The following is a 21,029-nucleotide window of genomic DNA, read 5'->3' on the forward strand; positions in this document are numbered from 1 at the left end:
TATAAAAAAAGAGGACAAATCACTAGTCAGACTAAAATACGTAGGTGGCTTTCAAAGCGTCTTTTCTGTTTTGATGAAATATTCAGGTAAATTTTGACAGTGGTTAAAAATGCAAGCTATTGTGCACAGCATACAGTTCATTGGAATATAGCTCTCTGAACATGACTATGTTCCAGATGATTAAAGATTTCTTCTTCTGTTTCTGGAGTGAGCTGTATATTATCTTTGATTGGAGACAATGGATCTGACTTTTTACAAGAAGGAAGCTTTTCATACTCTCTGCACAAAAAAAAAAAAAGACAAAATGAAACCCAAGAATGTTATGATAGTGTATGCTTCTAACCACAAGCCTGTAAGAGCACACAAGTTAAAACAAAGCAAGATCCCTCACCTAACCACTCACTCATCTATGAATAATCCCAAAATAAAAATTTGTGATGGAAAGTTTTAGTCTCAACTTCACTACAACTGAACAACTTCACTGTAAGTGATTTCAGTTGTTCCACCTAGCCTGTGACAGAACCATAGCTGTTAGCTTTATATCTGAAAGACTGTAGTTACCCCATCCTACTCTGGGTTGTTCATGCTGCCTTAACATTTAAGTCTCTTGAATAACTGTAGTTTGATACATACACCATGAGTCTAGACATGAGGACAGAATAGATTAGTGTCCCACATGATTTATTCACCATCAGCCAATATAATTTTTAAGACAGAAGGCTAGTTCAAATATTTTAAAATCTGAAAAAAAAAAAAAAAACAAAACAATACTCAGAGCTGAGTAAGTCCTGGCAGTAAGGAAAATCTTTTTGTGAAATAAATTAAGGGAAGAATCCCCTAAAAGCTAGTAAACAAGTACTTTATTTACATAGAAGAAATATATGCAAAAATATATATCTCCAGAAGTTACCAAAACTGGATGGATAAAATGCAGATATTGGGAGCAAGACTTGCAACCATCAGCAGAGAAAAGGAATGGAGTGTCATCTCCATTCTATGTGCCAGTATTCTGATAAATGAAAATACTTTGATCTATCTCTGTGAACAATCCTGGTCAGATATTCCCAGTTAGAGGTCAAGCAATACATACACAAACACTTTCACTTCCTTTTTCACACTGTCATTCTTAACCCACACCAAGAGGATAATAGAAAGTAAGGTTTCTAAAAATGTTAACACTGTTTGTAACATTTTTTTAAACAGAAATCAGTTACATGTTTGTAATAGCCTACCACAAGGCCCAAACTTACTAAAATATATTCATTTGACTTAACACGTGCTCACCAGTCTCACATTTACTACTCAGTGCAAAGAGAATACTTTTGTCCTACTCACATTTGGTTTCAGGTTAATGAGAATAATAATTTTATCTGATTAAGACTGAGATTGCTTAAGACTGATTAAGCTGAGATTGCTACTTGGAGCTGGGAAAACTTTTTCACCAGGAGTTTCTATCTGAGCCAACAGAAATAGTACAATTTAGAGTACCTACACCTTTTGGGGTGGGTTTTTTTTTGTGTTTTTTTTTTTTGTTTTGTTTTGGTTTTTTTGTTTTGGGGTTTTTTTTTTTTCATTTTGTTTTAAGTAATCATTGCCTCTCAAGCTCAAACCTTAAAAGATACTTGCAGAAACTTCAAGTTAGCAAGTAATCTGCACAGGAGAAAACAATAGCATTTTATAATGTGCAAAAATGTCTCTCGTAACCAGAGACTTCAGAAAACAAAAATTCTATCAATTCCCCATCATCTTGAAAGCAGAATAGTTCTGACAATTCAGCCGTCTCAAAATGCGAGAGGCACAAAGTTAATTGAATATAAGATTATTTCTATTTAAGTTTGGCAACTTTTATTTAGCTTTTGCATTTAGACTAAGAAATACGTCTTGGTATTTGATGTCAAAGAATGCTAATCATTTTTATACAAATTATGTTAAACCAAATGCGCTACTTCAATAAGTGAATTTCCACTAAAAGTTTCTCCTGGTTAGAAAAAAAAAGTAATGAGAATAGCATATTTACCACAAGCATGCTTCATTGTTACATCAAGCTTAGGAAATTAAAAAATTTATGTAGAAAATCTTTATCTTAAGCTATTATCTTTATTGATTTGTGTGGAGGAAACATGTACAGTCTGCTTTGAAAATTGTTTCTTTGGGGGAAAAAGTATACAAGGTGCTATGTAAAGGATTAAAGCAACTCACCTTTTAAATTGGAAGTTTTTCCGGAGTTCACTAACGGTGGCTTGCAGCCCTAGCTTATTCTCAGCATCACAGTGATTTCTCTTCTGCACAGGTGACAGTCTCCTGCTTAATCCGCTTACTTTAGCCGGTATCAATGGCTTGATCTTTGTTACAATACGTGATCCTATACAACTGGATTTATGTAAACCAGGAACCTGTGAGGTTTCAATGTTACAACACAAATGGTTAAAATGACAACCTGTAAGCAAGTGATACTATGCTGCAGAGGTTATAATAAACTTTTAAAAAGTGTTTTACATTGTGTTGAGACAATGCAATCTACCTTGCCACAATAAGGTCTATTTATATTGCTTCTATAATCTAAAAAGTGGTATCTCAAACATATTAGACATAATGCAGCTATAAGAACTGGCAAACCAACTTCCATAGGTCTTTGTATTCTAAATACACATTTCTTTTGAATGCAGTTTTTAAAGTCTATTAAGACCTGGTCCTAAAGAGCTCACTGTCTTACAGGCATCTGTTAGGACAAGGCATCTATTAGTTTTGATACTAGAATTGACTAGCGAGGCACTTCACATTTTGGGTTGGAACTATCATAAGGGTTGACAGTTTCCCCAGATTGCCTCCCTCAACTATTAAATTTCTCTACAGATCAGCTACTTTAGTCAGCTTACCAAAATCAGAATAATTTCTGTTTTAAGTGATTGACTGCTTCTTCCCTAAATCTAGAACTCGTTATTCCCTTTGGTATCTTTTATTGTACTTAGCACTAGCAGAGATTTCCCTTGATTTACACTGTCTCAGTTTTCCCTTAGGACTGCTTACTGCAAAAAAAAGTAGTGCTCCTTATCTCTACCTCTCCCCTCTTCAATTATGGCTACTTGTTCCAATGGTTTCACTGGTGCTGACTCACATAAGCCCAAGAGTCTGGGTGGGCGCGAGTTTCAATATGATTGGCCTTTTGGTTGTTGTTGTCAAGTTAGTTTTCAGCCAGATCAGTTTACTGGTCCAACTCATTGTAAGCATTATTACTAGCACATAAAGGAAGCAGAGGGAATGCATGGCCAAGGAAATAAGTGGGGGAAAAGCCTCCTACTAGTCACTTGATTTAAACTAACCCTACTGCGCTCACAGATTTTCAGCAGATTCTCATTATCCAAAGAGCTCCAAGCATCCTGAAAATTGGTTTATATATGATGCTTATATGACCTCAGTACTTCCATACTTTGTATTCCCCAACATCTGGTATATTCATTCTCCCAATATTCCTTTAAGGTGAGCAAAACCTTAAGCAAAACATATTAAATACATTCTTAAAAACGAAGTAATACAATTCTGAATTCCAGGATGATCTCATTTCATTGCTCAGTCTTGTTGAGGAGAAACGGGCGAAATGTTAATCTAATGAAAAATCATCAGTTTTTGTAATCCAGTGTTCCAGAAAACAGATGCAAATTCCAGTTTAACACTGAAGTTACTAACATTTACCACAAGATGTCACAGTTACACAAAACACACACAATATTCTTGCTTGGCAGAGAAGCTTGTGATTTTAGTATGTCTGAGAAAGAAGTTAGTAGGGGTGTATATGAAAGGATGATAGCATCTTTTGACTTATGAATCTTTTGGCCAACTCTAACGACAACACTTAAAGAGTCAGAGCACTTTTAGCTGTTAAGGTCTTAGAAGTTTTGTAAACTAGACAAATGGGTAAAGCTCTTTGAAAGATCAGAAAGACAAGGTACATAGTTTTATACTTCGACATCTAAGAAACCAAAGTCAAATTATGTGTGCCCAACCAACAGGAAAAACAACTGAAATGCAAGCTCTGAAGGAAAACAAACTGTCCTTTCCATATTGATTCAATACTGCCCAACAAAGCTTTTACCAAAAGCAATTAAAACAAGAAAGGTTGACTAAAACCTTTCCAGATTTTGAAATTTAAACAAGCTTTTTCTTGTCAAAGAGGAAGAAGACTGCTAAACTAGCAGGTCTACTGGGGCAAGCAATGTAATAAGGTTGCACCTTGTGACTATATCTGGATTATGAACACAACTACAATTTGCATCATAAAATCTGTGTATTTAGCATGCCTGAAGAAAACAAGTGTTTTTTGGCTTAGCTTGGCTTCTTATTTTATAACAAAGTGTTTAAAATCCTTAAAGAAGTTGTAACTGTGATATCAGTCATAGGTGGCCTGGTTATAGTTCATCTAAGCTCTGACAGATGAGCAAGAATAATATACTTTTCTCTTGCTGCATGTGCATTGCTTATGATTCTTTCATCAAGAGTTCTAGAATGAACTAGTAGACAGCATAAATTTTCAGTGTTCAGCAGAACTCATAATAAAACTAAAAGAATTCTTACCTTAGTCTTTATATTTGTATTTTTTCTGTCAGTTTGAACAGCAGAAAATACCGGAGACAGAGTACATTTATCATCAGCCAGTTTTGAATTGGAGTCAGATTCCTTCATCAAGAAGAAAATTAATTTAGTTTCAAAAGGAGGGGTTTTTTGTTGGTTTGGTTTGTTTTTTGTTTGTTTTTTTTTTTTTACAACATATATTTTTATACCTTATAAAGGTATGTATATGTGAATACAATGCTCAATTCTAAGAACTTATAAAAACCTGAGCTTATTTTCAGCAAGCAACACTATGGTGACATATATAAGCTTTCTGAAAGGACTTCTTCAGGGACTAACAAATGCTAACCTACCAGGTTTTTTTATGACCCACTGTAATGACCTCAGTGGAAAGATTGAAAATAAAATAAAACCAGACAACAGACTTGATTTAAGCTAGTAGGTCAACCCACTCTACACAACTGTATTAAGCATTGACAAGTTTTGTTAGCACAAGCTACATAATCTGCAGGGTATTATCTGAAAAAGTAGACTTTGCCGATATTTTTTTTATATAATTTCAAGTAATAGCAAATACTGAAACAACTTCTAGTTTTCTTACTTCCGCATCTGAACTGTTAGACACTTCTGGTATTTCTGAAGACTCCAAATTGCATTCTGATGGTTCACAAGACCTTTGAGACTGTGATGACTGTTCCAGTTCTGTTAAGGGGGAGGATTCCTCCTCTGATTCCCCACACACTGCCCCAGTGTCCGTTTGTGCCTCATTAATCTGGTCTTCCTGGGATACCACACAGTTGCGTCTCTGTTGGTGAAACTGCTGTGAAAATACAGTATGAGACAGATCAGGATTTCCAGAATTATTTACAAAGCTGCTAAACCACCGGAAGCAACTTTTCTGTGTTTCTCCAGGAGGTGTAAAGATAGTCCTTGTCGATTTTCCAGTTTCTGAAAACTGAGAAACATCTTCTGCTACATGTTTTACTTCTTGTTTCTGGCAATCCTGCTCAGCATCTTGAGTTAGATTACTGTCATCCTTCTTTGCTGTATCACCAAACATGATTGCATCATTGCAGAAAAACCTAAAAAAGTAAAAAAAGGTGAAGGCAAGGGAGAAGAAAGTTACTGCAAATAAGTATTTCATCTCCAAAATCCAATAGTTGTCCTTTATCCATGAATTTTATTTTTGAAGTGCAGTTGCAGACACTGATTATTTTGACAATGGGCAAAGTCTTAGACCCTCAGGGAGGTATATAACAGAAAACAGTAAAAAAAAAAAGGGGGAACCAAAAAAAAAAAAAGAAAATCTGTAAACATTAGTGTTTCAGTTAATGAATGATATAAGTTCTTAAACTGAAAGGAGAAGCATTTAGGAATTCTACAAAATTTAAGGATATACTCTCAGCTCAGGAAGATGTGTGATAAAGCTAAAGAATATTAGTATTGACTATTCTGTAAAAAGGCACTTCTCAAAAATATTCAAATTCTTTAAGATAAAAATTACAAAAGAGACTTAGTTGTGGTAACGCTTTGTAAAATCAGTTCAAGAAAATGTGGCCAAATGCAACCAAAAAACCCAGCCAATTAAAAAAAACCTAACAAACCCAAAATCTCTGTTCTCAAAGTGCTGGTGCAGAGATCAGGAGCATCAACTGAATGGGATGGGATAAGAATAGGTATTTGTCATACAGCATGACCATGTTTGGCTTTATTGAACCAAGCAAAAACCCCTGTCAATATAAGTTAATAGATGAGCAACTGCTTACGTATTTGGCACAAAGCAGCTACTTAAAAGAGTGATGTCATATGACCTTTATCTGGAAAAGAAATATGGCCAAATCCCAACTAATTTTGATACCCATAGGCTAGACTATACTGAATAGTCCCACAGTCTTTGTTTCTGCAGTAAAAAATTGACATTACTTATCAATCTCACACATAGATCGCATGCCTAGCACAATGTGTTTTCCATCTCAGCTCAGGACTACAGGTGCATTAATATCGTTGCATAAAATCCAAGGCAGTATTTTTCTTATTTTCAGTATTCAGGTTATATCAGCAAGTGAGACAGTGAATAGTATTTTGCTACTTATTAAAACATGTGATGCAAGCATACCTGCTTCTTGTTCCTGGAACAATTACAGCATCCTTTTCTTTGTTTTTCCTTTGTAAAAAGGAAGCAAATTTATTTCTAACTCTAGGCAGGGAGTTACAGCTTTCTTGAGTGACAGAATTCCCTGAAGAATCCAGGCTTTGTATTGCTGAGACGCTCTTTTGTACTCGAGCATCATCATCACTCTCCTTCTTGAATTTTTTTGCTTTTGAAAATGAATATTGGTTCAGCAGGTCTCCGTCTGAGATGTCTTCTAAATCTAAAGACAATTTAAACATCAGTGTAGAAGAATGTTCTAGAGTTAACCACTTATGAGAGAACTGAAGATTACACATTTATTTTCACACACTTAAAAGTATTAGTAAGGTCTGGTAGGAACATTCTTGCCATTGCAGTTCAGGAGTCTTTAACACAGTTGTTTTCTAGTATATATTCTTAAAAGTTACTTTCTATGGAAAAGCAGACGGAGTGAAAGCAGAATAGCTGAAATGAAACACGATGTTGTTTGGGTTGTTTGTTTTTTTTTTAAAAAAAAAAACACACTGTGAAAGCAAAACTCAGTTTTAATTAAAGGCAGGTTGCTAAACTAAAACTGAAACTAACTACAAATTTTTATAAACCAGAGAGTAGGAAGATATAATCAGAAATAAAGGCAAAAAAGTAGAGGAAGAGAAAAATACTTACCATATCAGATAAAGCACAATGGGAACAAAGTATGGCCACAGTTTATTTTAGCACATATAACTTAGGTGGTGTAGAAGACAAGATAGCACAGATTTACTAGAGAAAGTTGGAGTAAAGAATACCCATACAGGGGATACAGACAGCACAGTGTTAGAAAAGTACAGAACGTGTTCTTTACATTTTCTGAGTGGTCAAATATCAATTCCGTGAAAAACAGGCTGTTTTCATTTCTTTACATGCCATTATAAGATGGAAATTAAAACAAAAAAAATACGTAAAAATAGAACAGTTGATTTTTAAAAGAGACAAAATTGAAAACAACAGAGTTTAATAAGAAACTGAAGAAAAAGTTAAACTCAAGTGCTACTGAAAGTTTGCTGCCACCCTTGATCATTACATAGGCTTTAGTATTATGGCTCATTAGTTGCAGTTTGTTGAAAACAGAATACAGACAATAAAGAGTTGGACCTCTAAAATCTCATGCCGTCAAGCCAAAGAAAATCCTTCCTTTCCCCACAACCTTCTACTGTTATTTATGTACTTATTTTAATAACAACATACCACTCCTTGGCCTTTTTCCCAAGAGCTCTTTGCCCGCAAGTTTTAGGCCTTTAACACTAATTATCTTCTCCATGCCTCTGGTTGTTGGTTTCTCTGGTAAATGCATTTTCTGAGGAACAGTATCTGTATTAGGACGAAGCTTGTAGTCTCTGCTCCAAATGCTATTTACATGATTAGCATGCCTGTCATTCCAGCTTCGACTTCTCTGCTGCACAGGCTAAACAACAACAAAAAAAACACCACCACCAAAAAAAAAAAAAAAAACAGACATAGGTTTATTATTTTGCCTTCTACATACAAGTTCCTGATTTAACATATAAGGACATTTTGACATTTGCACACTAGCTCCTGACATACTCTACACAAACATTTTCTTTTTGTTCCCACATTTCTCATGCTTTCAATACAAGTTATTTTCCTTTTGGGCTGCCATGACCTTCTTCATTCACGTATGGCACAAGTGGCCAACTACTCATCTCAGACAAGATTAAAAGTTTAAATTTTATTTCTATTAAAAAAGGCTAATTTGAGAAAATATTTTCCTCAGAGCTACATACTTGGAGGAAATATACACTCCAAAACTCTGAGAATTTTCTCTTTAAATCAGTTGCTTTTGTCAATATCACTAAGCACATACCAAAAGAGTGTGAAAATAAAACAAACATTGAAGTAAAATGCCTTGAAAAGTAACATTTTACCTGTACAGGGAATGAGAAATGTGTTTGTGGAAGCATACTGTTTCTGTAATAGTAGAACAGCTTTCACTACCAAGTCAGTGGTGGATAAAATTTAATCATGTTTTTCAATAAATGTTCAGACCCATGTCAAAAACTTAGTATACAACTTCAGAATAAAGATGTTACCTGTGCAGTGTCAGGGTTATAGTCATCAATTTGTTCCATTGTATTGACATCAATGTTGCCAATGGCAATTTGAAAAGCAGTACCATCACCAAAATGTCTGTCCCGATTATATTAAAGGAAAATATCTGAATATTACATTAAATTTCAAGAACCATAGCATGAAAGTTAGACTAGCTGTTTCCTATTTTTATGCCAAAAACATTGTTAGAATATTAACCAAAAGCATTAATACTATTACTCATGGACCAATATGATGCAACAGCAACTGTAATAGGTCTACAGTGCTTGGCAAATCGTGAAAGTCAAAAGGAAAACCCACAATGATCACCAGGAAAGTTAGCATTTTTCTCCTTCCTAATTTCCGAAAACACCAGAGACTACCTGGCTCGAAGAACATATGAAGCTATAACTACTTCAACAGTGGCCTCTCTTTCTGCATTTCCCTAATCTTCCATGCTGAAATTTCATGATGCTCAAATGTGGCAAAATGCTACTTCTTCTACAGGAAGAGATATCTGGTAAAACAGAGAAAGCTTAGATTAGAGAATAACTTGAACACAGACAGCAAGAATTCAACTGGCAGAGATTCTAACACACTTAACAGACACACAAATTAAAGACAGTTGTAAAGAAACTCAAACAGTTTAAATACAACCTGTGTTTAATGAGTTGTTTTCTAAAAAGAAAAAAAACTCAGTAATTTCTGCCTAAAATGACATGTCAATGATAGGTCACCCAGTTATCCCCTGGCCTTTTTTTATTAATTAAAATCAGAGCAAAAGAAAAAACAAACAAAACTTAAGATTGCAGAAACGCCAGGCTCCAGTCAATAGCAGAGATGCAACGCCCACTCCGATTTCCCCACCCTGCCGTATCAACACAAAGGATACCGTCCTGCATAAATTAGTGTTTCTGGATCAATATCATCCCCATATGCATTCAGAGGAACTAATTTTCTGTTGACAGGATCAAAAACTAACTGATAAAGGAACGTATTATTGGCTCGTGTAAAACCCTGTATATATTCTTCTGGTACTGTTATATTCATCTTCAAGTACTGCCCCATTTTCTTAATAACCTGTCAAAAAAAAAAAAAGTTTCTCAACTGTTTCATTTAAACAAGTTACACAAAAGGTTCAATATATGCCAATTACTAAGTATCTTCGCTTTTCATTAAACATAGAATCTGTTGTAACAAGCAGATTCAACTTAAACAGAGCAGAGGAAAAAACGTTTTGTACATTATTTTCCTACTCTCAAGCTGTTTACAATCACATAAATAACACAATCCAACTGTTTATGAAGACTTCTTGTCCAATAAATAAATATAAAATATGAATATAAATAAGAAGCATCTCCTTAAGGTGTATTTGTTAAGGCATATCAAATTCTGTAATTCATATTACCAGGACACATAAGCACCATAACACATCAGCACATATAATATAATGTTATTTAATGCAATATAACACGAACACATTCATAAACCTTAGGGTATGAAAAAGCAAAACTGACCAGATTTCTTCCCCACTCTCTCCCATTACTCATCACAAAAGACTACAGATTGATCTGGTAGCTCCTCCTATATATTGTTACTACATCACTCAAAAAAGTTCCTATTAATTCATTGACCTCTACATTTTTCAGTTTCACAGAAGGCAGACAATGTTCTTTGTAAGATCATGTATGTCACAGTGCCAGAAGCAAGAATCTCTCCTCTGCTCTAAATAAAACATCAGCTGTAGTTTGGCCATGCATCCTAAATACAGGCCAATTTACTCATTAAGAAATAAGAGTTGGAACTGGCACTGTTGGACTGCTTCATATCTTTTGACTCACTCATGTCTTTCCAAAACTACTAGAAAACAGGAACAATGAATCACATGACAAATTACTAAGTGAAAAGTTTTTCAAGTGATTAAATCTTGACATTTTACTCAAAAAAAAAAAAAAACCCAAACATTAACTTCAAGGAAATCTTGATTTGTATGGGAAAAGTTCAAAAGTTCCTTTTTTACTTCCACAAAAGCCAACCAAACCAGTTGCTTTAGTGGCTACTTTATGTAATACAGAAGAATTTAAAACTAAAATCTCTCTCTACATACAGACTGTGAGAGAAAAAACACTGAAGCATACAAGTTACTTAAGAAAGAAGATCACACAGTAAGTTAATTAGACTGCATATTTAAATGCTTTTCTGGATTAGATTTACTTGCCTCCAGGACGCCTGTGTAAGGTATTTTTCTTATCAGCTCTTAGAGACTCTTTTCTCCCTTACTATGTACATAGAAGTTATTTCCACTTGCTTAGGCTCTGTATTTCCTAATACTAGATTTGTTTTCATTTCATACACTGGGTAAGAAAAAAATCCTACCTTATTTTTTGTTTTGCACTATATTATTTTTTTCCATACTATTTTTAATATATAAATGTCTATATTCTTATGTACGTAATTAAATGCAAAACCAGGAATCAAATAGGATGCACAATCCCTGCTCCTTCTCCACATAGACAAAACTGTACTTATACAAAAGTAAGAGCTCAATTAGCAGTTCTAATAACTAATCTGCTAAAACAGAAGAAAGAGCAGGTAATGTGGGGAGTAAGGGAGCAGAATAAAAATGCAGAATATGACAAAAAATTAAGTCTCTCCTAAAATAGAATAGGCCCTTGAAGGATTAAAACAATTCTTTAAGTTTACATTGGTGTATTTCATTAGATATATAATAACTTCAACACTTCAGTAAGTTTAGCTCAGCATCTTTCCAAAGCACAGGTAAAAAAATACTTCTTTTAGCATTCCCCTCAAAACAGAGGCAGGCAAGAACCCCTCATATATTTTCCATTCAATGTTAATTTCATGTATATAGATATAGGCTTCCAAAAAAAAAAAAAAACCACAACACAAAAAGCAAAACCAAGTTTACCTTTATAATATCTGGATTGTTGGCTAATTTTAGTAACTTGCATGCTTTAGCTAACCCAATTCCATGAATTGATGAGAGGTAGTCACAACCAGAAAGAATACACATGTAGCGGAATTTCTCTTCTGTAAATATATTTCCAAGCTGCTTGCAGTTTCCTAGTCGAGCTTGATCTATTTCTAGTCCATTTCCAAACTTGTCAATTTTCAGAAACACCTGGAAATTAAGAGGAAGTGAGAACAGTAATTTTCACCCATATAAGCTAGTTCGTTGCACTTGATGGAAACAACGTAGGCTGAGTGCTACTCTCATCTCTTCTATTTCCCCCATTTATTGAAGAAGAGTAAATCCATACACGAAACACATCTGGCAACTTTGAAATCTGCTTTTAAGACATCAGTGAGAGGTAAAGGCTATTAATATTTTCTTCCATACCTTTTTACATCCAAAAGCTAAAAGATCTGAATCTTCTGTAATTATAGCTTGGACCATGCCAATCTTATTAAGATAAGCCAACTGAGCATCAGCTTCATAAGGAGCAACAAGACAATCAATTCCCCGGACTCTTGCAGCCTGTATATAAACAAGAAGCATACAAGTAATTTGCACCAATTTTCAGCAATTATCTTAAGACATCTGAAAGCATAAGAACTCCTACCTCCAAAAAGTCAAATCATTATTTTTTCGTACAGCAAAAGTAAAATTGTAGGTGCTATCCAAGTCAGTTTATAGTATCAACAAGGAATGTACTCCAGTTGACACATCCTCTTTATTTATACAACTGGGCATAATAAATCTGAAGAGAAGTTAAATTTTGTTAACAATGCCTAACACAATCCAATGTACGCAGGACAATTAGAGGCTAAGCAGGGAGGAATATCCGTCTTATCCACATAGAAGAGGTAGTGATGTACCCGTACAAAAGCAGAAAAGACATAAAAAGACACGCTACCTACTGCATAGTTGTTTTCGTTGGGTTTTTTTTTGTTGTTTTAGTTCAGATTTTTGTTGGTTTTTTTAAAACTGTCGGTATCAACAGCATTGACAACTTACTTTAATAACTTCATGAGCCATAACATGGGTAATATTTACGCTGCGCCCAAAACATTCCCTAGCTTCTGACAGTTTCCCTTCCTGCAACAATTGTTTCCCCTTTAGAAGATTGGCTTGACGCTTCCTGAAAGATAAACAAAAACATCCACCAATTTCAGATTAATTTTCACTTAAAAGAACAGGTAGCAGAAAGGACTAAAAGAGAGGAAACACAAGAATTACTGCAAGTCATTGTATTGACAAGGATGCTTAAATTGGCATATCGAAATTTATAATGTTTTCTTGGAAAACAGTGACAACTCAGAAACCGAAATCAGCAGTGTAAAAGAAGAGGTGCACCCACTCTAACGTTGCAGTAAAATAGATTTAATGGAATTTGGAAGTGTCTGACATCAAATACTTATTGGTTTAGGGGACAGAAAGCATAATTTACTTAATTTCCTATATCGCAAATTGTTCGCTCCGTGCTGAAGGAAGCACGTGTCCCATGAGAATTTATAAATAAAAACCACTAGTGAATTCTCACTGCTTCAGTGAGAAGTTCCATTACACAGGGACCTGAATCCAAACGTGAAACAAGTTTACCTCATTACTTGTAGAGAAATATGAGGAAGGTATTAATTTTAGATACAATTATATTGTGAAATGTTTTTACAGACCCTCACAATCTCTGGACAAACTGAAAGCTTCTAATACACTACAGGAACTAATGCTCAGAGGTTTACTTCCTTCCTCTAGAAAAGCGCTTTCATTTATGAAGTGCATTTCTATTTTTGGAAGAAAACTTCTAAGAAGAGGTTTATATGATTTTTAAATGTAAATTAGATGAAATAACACTGCACTGTGGAATGTTTACCAGAGATTACTACCTAGCTGACATTTGAAGTTTTTCAACTTTGAAAATTAATTGCAGTGCTTTGTTTGCAAATCAATACAGTGTAGTACTTACTCTCGTCGGGCCTTTTCCACTTCCTTCTTAGAAGGTAAGGTGCATCCATCAAATACCAAAATTGGTTTAATCCCAAATGAGAGAAGCATATCAACAAGTTTCATACAGAAAGCTACATAACTGTATCAACAAAAGTAAGAAAAGAAAAATGAAGTTTGTTGTGAAGCACAAGTCTATTGCATATTTTCTGTTTGCAGGAAAGGAGAAATGTAAGTTAAGGACTAACTGTTGTTCAAGGATCTTAATGGGCCATGTAATTCCTCAGAATGACAAAAAGAGTAAGAACATTTAAATGCTGCCTTTTTTTTTTTTTTTTTTTAACAAGTGACATGTTCTATCTCCCAACTCAGAACTGGACTGACTGTTCCTTACTCCTACAAAAAATGAAATAAGAACTAGAGTACAAATCAGTTTGGTTTTGCTACACCAGGATTCAACACTGACAAAAACTTTACAAGTTAAAACATGAATCACCTTTTTAGTTTCAGCAACTCAATTCATAATGGCCAGGAAAACAGGAGGCACATGAGCAAAGTACATTATCTTTACCCCAAGCCTTGTGAAAGGCAGACTAAATGCACTTTTGTAGAGTTAGGATACATACTATGGACAGACATCCACAGTACTGAAAATACTCCAAGAGACAGGAGACTTCTCCAAACTGTACTAACAGAGAGATTGTGTATGAACCAGGAGGCAATCCTCCACCGCCTTCCGAGCCCATTCGTTAGCAAAATATTTGAGGGAAATTCCAGATTTTATATAATCCCTCAGACCTCTGATCTCTTTATCTCTTATTTCTACAGATTATTTCAGCAGCAACACATAACTAAAATCTAACAGCTTCTGTACATGACACTGAATGGAAAAAAAAAAAAATGTTTGCGTTAAAGAAAAGGAAAAAAAACACACCGTTTAAAACAGCAAGAGCAATCTTTCCAGCAGGGGGCAGGGAGAGGAGGGAAAGTGGGACACAGGACCAGTTAGAATCTAAGCATAAGAGCACTGGAGAGTCCAGATTTAGAGCTACAAAATATAAACCGAAGAACAACTATGATTTTTGAAAGACAGGAGAGAACACATGTAACTGTAAAATACCTCAATTCAGATGAATTTTAAGTGTGAAAGGGCTGTCTTATAGTTAAAAGGCCAGTCTAAGATCAGCAATCATATGTACATGGAAACAAGATTTGGTCATAAAATATCCGTGTAGTTAAATTCAATCATTCCAAAGTTTCCTGTGACTACTAATGTTTCTCCCGTTAGTTAATTTCTTTCTCAATGGAAGTGTATCCTATTCTCAGGGCTCTGAGGGATCCCTGCTACGTTCAAAGGCTGGTAGGAGGGTTGGATGAAACTCTACAGTTCTTTGTATCAACAGAAGCAGAAGTTAAAGATTCCAACCCATTTGCAAACCACCAACTCCTTCTTGTATCTAAACAAACATTTGATTGAAATTTCATAAGTGAAGCTTTATCCAGACGACTAGTTTTATTTCTTAAAAGATAAAGATTCATCTTCATTTAAAGCTATTTTCAATATAAAACAAGAGCTCAATCCAGTTTTCCAGAGATGGGCAAGAACTTATGCAAGTCTGACCTAAGCTCTAAAGCTCAACTTTAAATACGACTACAGTTCCTGTTTTTTTCCTTCCTTAGAAATATAACTGCATAAGTCGAAATCCATGTTACATTAGAAAACCTACTCTTACTAAAAATATACTGTTAAACAAAAGAACCGTACATCTTATTTAGAGCACAAAACATTTATCAGAATTCCTCAGTATCATTACAACCTTCATCACAGTAGTATTTACAGACAAGCACTTCATACCAACAGGCTCCCAAAAATAATACTGAAGTTGAAACACACAAATGTCATAGACACAATCTCGTCAGAGAGATTAGATTATAATTGAGAGCAAGACATGCTGGAAAAAACCTAACTCACTTAACCGTTGGTATTTTAATAGGAAATATTTTAGCATTTTCTCCCCTGATACATACTTCAATGTTCATCTTGCACAGTTGAAAAGCTACTTATAGCCAACATCTCCAAAAAACACAACTGGGAGTGAGAATTCAGAAGTGACAGTAAGAAGGGAAGCTGCTTTAATAGCTTAGGCTTTGGCTCAAGAAACGTCAAGCTAAGAGAACTTCAGCCTGTAAGAGGGTCGAGATTGCAGCGTAACGAAGACTTACAGATCTGTCGGCTCCCCTCGGGCCAGCTTTTCGGCACAAGCGTACGCGCCCTTGTGCAGCCAGCAGTAGGTGTCCACAGCTACGGCCTGCCCTTTGTATTTCTTCACGTGGGTAGGCTCAGCCGCCTCCTTGATAAACTGGAGCAGGCCCTGGATGCCCATGATGCTGCTTACACTGCAGCCGGGAAAATGAAAATCGTGAGCCCGCAGGCAGCGGGGCTGGGGGGAGAGACGTGGGGGGGGACACCCCGCGGACTCCCCAACAGACAGCGGGGTAGGGAGGAGGCACAAGGGGCGCCGGGCGCGGTCCCCCTCCCTCCCCGTCCCGTTTCGGCCAGGGGCTCAGGGGCCGGAGGGGCACAGCCCGCCGCCGGACGGCACGCGCGTACCGATACCGGGGACCGTACCTGTGCGGGGGCCAGAGGGCCGACAGCAGCTCTGCCGCCTCGGGGCCGCCTCCCTGATGGCGCCGCCGCCGCCGCCTCTGCCTCAGCGCGGGCCGCTGCTGCCCGGGAAGGGGGTGAGAGAGACGGAGGGTGGTGGGGGCCTGGCGGGGGGGACACGATCGGCGCGCGCCAGTACCTCGTTGTGGGAGGAGGGGGAGAGTGAGGCCCACGCGCCGGCCGGTGCCGGTCCCCGCTCTGTATGCGCTCCGCTCCGCTCGGCCGTGGCGCGCGGCAGCCGCCCGGGGCTTTCAAGCAGCGCGCGCTCAGGGCGTTGGCCCCGCCCCCGAAGGGAAAACTACAAGTCCCAGCATGCCCCCCGCTGGGCGGGGCCTTTCGGGTCTGGGGTGCGTCATTTTGATGGCGGCCGGGAGGCCGTGTGTGTGTCACCGGCTAGACAATCTCTGAGAGGTCAGTTCTTTCGGGATCGCTCTCGGGTTGCGTACCGGGGGCTTCCCGGAACCTTCTTTTTAATTTGGAACCGAGGGTGAAGGTTGAAGGGTAAGGAGTTAAGGACAGAGCGCCTGTAGGACAGCCAGAAATGCTGGGCAAAGCGGTTCGGCGGGAGCGTGACGCCAGAGGGTGAACCCTGACATTTGCTGCCGGGAAAGGAAATGCAGCTACTTCAAGCATCTGCAAAAAAAACCACGTTAAAATACATTTAATACACTGAAATGGATTCAGTGCTGTAGCATTGAGTCAGCATGTCGTGTGCCACGTTCAGTTCTACTCTCAGTAAAGTGCAGAAAAATGGAAAAACATTGCTTCCTTACCTTGGGACTAACACATGTGTGTTTGAAAGCTTCGTGTTGGTGATGCGGTCAACATCCTGGAAAGTTTATGTCATCATAGTATTTACTATTTTTTTTTCAGTTCTTTCTTTTTATCCTTGCTGTCTGGTCACATCTGTACTCTGGTATATAGAAAAGTTTTTCAGATAGTTATCGGCTAAAAATAAAACAGCAAAACCGGCAGAGAAGCCACCATAGGAGTAAGAATATTGTGGTGGTTTGGCCCGGATCACCACACAGTTTCTCACTCACAAATATATTTGTTACTGTTGCTTCTTACAATATTTATACGTAAGAAGCTAAACACCAGTAAGTAAAAGTTACTGATCTGAGTAAAGGTATGAATAAAGAACTTAACCACAGTAACCATCAGTTTGTACTGTTGCTGTAACCTCTATTTCGAATGAGTCAGTTTGAGATGACAGTCATACTGAACAATTTCTGACAATATTCTTCACAGTGATTGCTCCAGATCCATGGCATGCAGTTGAAGACAGCACATGGGTAACAACAATGAACATAAAAATGATAAAGTTTAAGTGTACTGGAATCAAAAGGCATCACAAAATTTTGACAGGACAAAGGACTGAGCGCTGTAGCTAACCTGGTGAGTGGGGAGGAAGAGAGTGGAAGCAGGTCACTGACTGCAAAGAAGAGGTGAGGAACAGACGTTCTAGCAGAGAAACCCTGGGGTTAATGTAAGAACAAATGGTCAAAGCTAGAATTTTAAATCTATATTTACATACTACTGTAACTGCTTTCATTTTAAAAACCCCCAAAGGTCCATATCAGATACTGAAATTTGAAGTGGTGCATAAGGGAGTTTTAGTAGAGTAGTCAAAGGCATACAAATAACATTTTTATTTCACAGATCTACTTAATGTTTTGGGACATCTCATGCATGAGATTGAGTTCCTATTTAACCATCTGTTGCACTATCTCATTCTGCCTATTTGGCGCATTAAACACAGTAAACCACAATTTGATAGCCAACCTGAGGTCTGCACATACCACAGACTAGGACGACAAGGGACTCCACAGTGCCAAACTTAATTTCACCCTACTGGCAACACACATTCTGGAACCTAGAACAGTCTCAGATTGATCTTACTCCTGATGTTTCTTATCCTCAGGAAATATGTCTTCATATGTTGCTAAAGAGAATAAATGCTGTCTGGAAACTCAGTAAAGATTGAGGAGAGAATTAGAAAAAAAAGAGAGACTATGCATGCAATACTGAATTATGTAAACTTCCTCTGCACTCGTAAAAACATGCATGTCTGCTTCATTTGTTGAGCTAGTACTCAGATAAGACTGGAACAGATACATGTGTATGCATGTTTCCAGCTGCAACTAATGAGATCACTGGAGCAGAAGTCTTAGAATCGTAGAATCATAGACCAGTTAGGGTTGGAAGAGGCCTTTAAAGGTCATCTAGTCCAACACCCCTGCAAGGAGCAGGGACATCCCCAACCAGATCAGGTTTCTCAGAGCCTTGTTCAACCTGGCCTTGAATATTTCCAGGGATGGGTCATCAACCACGTCTCTAGGCAACCTGTGCCAGTGGTTCACCACCCTCATTGTAAAACACTTTTTCCTTATACCAAGTCTGAATCTACCTCCCTCTGTTTTAAAACCATTACCCCTTATCCTATGACAGCAGGCCCTGCTGAAGAGTTTCTCCTCATCTTTCTTATAAGCCCCTTTTAAGTACTGGAAGGCTGCTATAAGGTCTCCCCAGAGCCTCCTCTTCTTCAGGCTGAACAGCCCCAACTCTCTCAGCCTGTCCTCACAGGAGAGGTGCTCCAGCCCTCTGATCATCTTTGTGGCCTCCTCTGGACTCACTCCAACTGGTCCATGTCCTTCTTATGTTGGGGACTCCAGAGCTGGATGCAGTCTTGCCAACACTCTAGAATAAAAATTACCACTGCACTGGGGTAGGTGTTTTTATTTGCTTATTTGCTGAAATTAAAAAAGAAAGCATGTTGCTGAACTATTTTATTAAGCTGCTCTTAGTGGAAATCTGTGACACTCGGGATTGAATCCTAATTAGGGGACATATCTGTCTCTGTGAAGAGTCTGAGAAATCATGATACTGTCTTGGAACGGAGGAAAAGTGATAGAGATGAAGTGGAATCAAATGTAGTGCATTGCTTGAAATTTCACAGAGTTTGAATATCTGGTATGTTTGTAATTACAAATAGGAAATTACTTATTTCTATGTATAAAGTTTTTCATTCCTGAGCAGCATGATTGTACATGTCCGTCCAGGCCTCACAGAGTAGCATAAAAGCCATAAATAAATAAATATGGCATAAATGCAATAACTGGTATAAATGCAATAGCATAAATTAACTTTAGAGTACCTTGAAGAGCTTGCTTTCCCCCTCCCCTCCCCGCACTCTGTTTCCTACATAGGTAGGAACTCTCAGATGGGCTCATCCTTGTGTGATGTGTCTGAATTGTCCTGATGAGATCCTACTCTCACTCCAGAAGGCCCGGCCAGACGTGGAAAGGAAGAAAACAGCCCTCTCGCAATGGGCTGGTCAGAGCACACATTTCCCACATCAGGGCCAGCGCCAGTCACATTAGCCACGACACAAGCCATCTGAGATGTTAGTACTGCAGTTCCACTGCAAAGTTTTCAAGTTACAAGTGAAAAATAGACCATCTGGAGTAAAATGTTCAACAATGGACAAGTTTTGAGTTTGAAATACATAATAAAGCTGCTTTTTCTTGTTAGTTAAGACAGACGTATGCTTGCTTAAATTAAAACAAAATTTGCAATGAGAAATATATCTAGGCTGATATCTAGCAGGTAACAGTATTTTTCTGCTTGCTGTTTTGAAGTCTCTATAGTTCTTTTGATATTTTGACTGTGTTACAGGGGTGACTCAGTCAGCAGGGGAGAAAAGCAATGTTTCCAGACAGTGGACAGGAAGGCTTAAATGGAATGCATTTTAAAAAGAGCACATCTGAATTATAACTTCTTAAAAATATTGTGTGTGCACTGAGAAATGCCTAGAAATAATTTGGCTATGGTGACAGCACACGACGTTTTAAAGCTGAAAATATTGATTAAATTCCTCTTTACTGATTCTTTTTTCACTCCATGATTCTATCCGTATTTGACATGCTCCAGAAGTTTTAAATTCAATTGCAATTAGAATTCTGTTTGGATTAGGATAACTTCTCTTAAGAACATGTTCTTATATTAATTCTGACATTTCTTTTTCCCTCAAACTGCTGTGTTCATGGGAAGAACGATAATCAGGGTAGACAATATAATATATCCATATCATTCAAAATGTCATGTGCAATTCAATTAAATCTACTTTTGTCTATTTTCTGTAGATTACATTAAAAATAAGGTGAACCCCAGAGTCAGAAGCACTGGAGTCAGAGAACTTGTGTTGAAGGAAGCCAGAGCTACAGAATTTTTGCCCAGCTCAGATTTTCCTCTTTGATTCCTTACTCTGAAACGGTGGATACCTTGGAGCTGAAGGGTTAGCATGAGATGCTTTAACATTCAGTCTGTTAGAAATGTCTTCAGCCTGATTATCTATGACTCACCTTCATTACATCTCATAACTTCTGTAAAACAATAAAAGTTTTATACAGTGAGCCAAAGGCTTTGTTGGTTTCAGCAGAGCTATCTTGACTTAAACTGGCTAAAGATGCTGATCTGTAAGCTCAACAGTGTCTCTTGGAAGTAGTCAGATGATAACACTTTGGTGAGTTATTCCTTTAAAGAATACTGTAGTATTGCAGTTTTCTTTCCCATAGGTACCAGGTGGTAGCACCACATTGTGGTTAGTTACAAGACTTGTAATACGTACAGTCCTTTCCTTTTACAAGTAGCTTGTATATCTGGAGAATTTG

The 21,029-nt window shown here is 37.4% G+C and overlaps 1 protein-coding gene across 2 annotated transcripts; it reads right to left on the minus strand.

Moving 5' to 3' along the window:
- Positions 1–90: 90 nt before the first annotated feature.
- EXO1 (exonuclease 1) lies at positions 91–16,075 on the minus strand. Of its 2 annotated transcripts, none has more exons than XM_086745016.1 (13): positions 15,915–16,075; positions 13,714–13,833; positions 12,765–12,888; positions 12,147–12,284; positions 11,715–11,927; positions 9,678–9,865; positions 8,788–8,884; positions 7,925–8,141; positions 6,683–6,932; positions 5,168–5,648; positions 4,570–4,671; positions 2,200–2,393; positions 91–279 (listed from the first exon to the last, which is right to left on the minus strand). In XM_086745016.1, the coding sequence occupies exons 1-13, from the start codon at positions 16,073–16,075 to the stop codon at positions 138–140; spliced, it is 2,427 nt and encodes an 808-aa protein (XP_086601142.1). In that variant the 3' UTR covers positions 91–137. The 2 variants fall into 2 exon arrangements, with proteins under 2 accessions (XP_086601142.1, XP_010121948.2); XM_010123646.2 differs by having other exon boundaries at positions 6,683–6,938.
- Between the last annotated feature and the right edge of the window lie 4,954 nt (positions 16,076–21,029).

This window comes from Chlamydotis macqueenii, chromosome 3, assembly GCF_036417535.1.
Source record: "Chlamydotis macqueenii isolate bChlMac1 chromosome 3, bChlMac1.mat, whole genome shotgun sequence".
In the NCBI taxonomy this organism is placed as follows: Eukaryota; Metazoa; Chordata; class Aves; order Otidiformes; family Otididae; genus Chlamydotis; species Chlamydotis macqueenii.

What these genes read in the sequence shown, in the direction of transcription:
- EXO1 (XM_010123646.2), bottom strand. Translation starts at nt 16,075, where the DNA reads ATGGGCATCCAGGGCCTGCTCCAGTTTATCAAGGAGGCGGCTGAGCCT. An exon ending in ACAATCCAGATATTATAAAG is followed by an intron (nt 9,866 to 11,714) that starts GTAAACTTGGTT and finishes TTTTTTTGACAG; the next exon opens with GTTATTAAGAAAATGGGGCA. An exon ending in ATAACCCTGACACTGCACAG is followed by an intron (nt 8,142 to 8,787) that starts GTAACATCTTTA and finishes GTTGTTGTTTAG; the next exon opens with CCTGTGCAGCAGAGAAGTCG.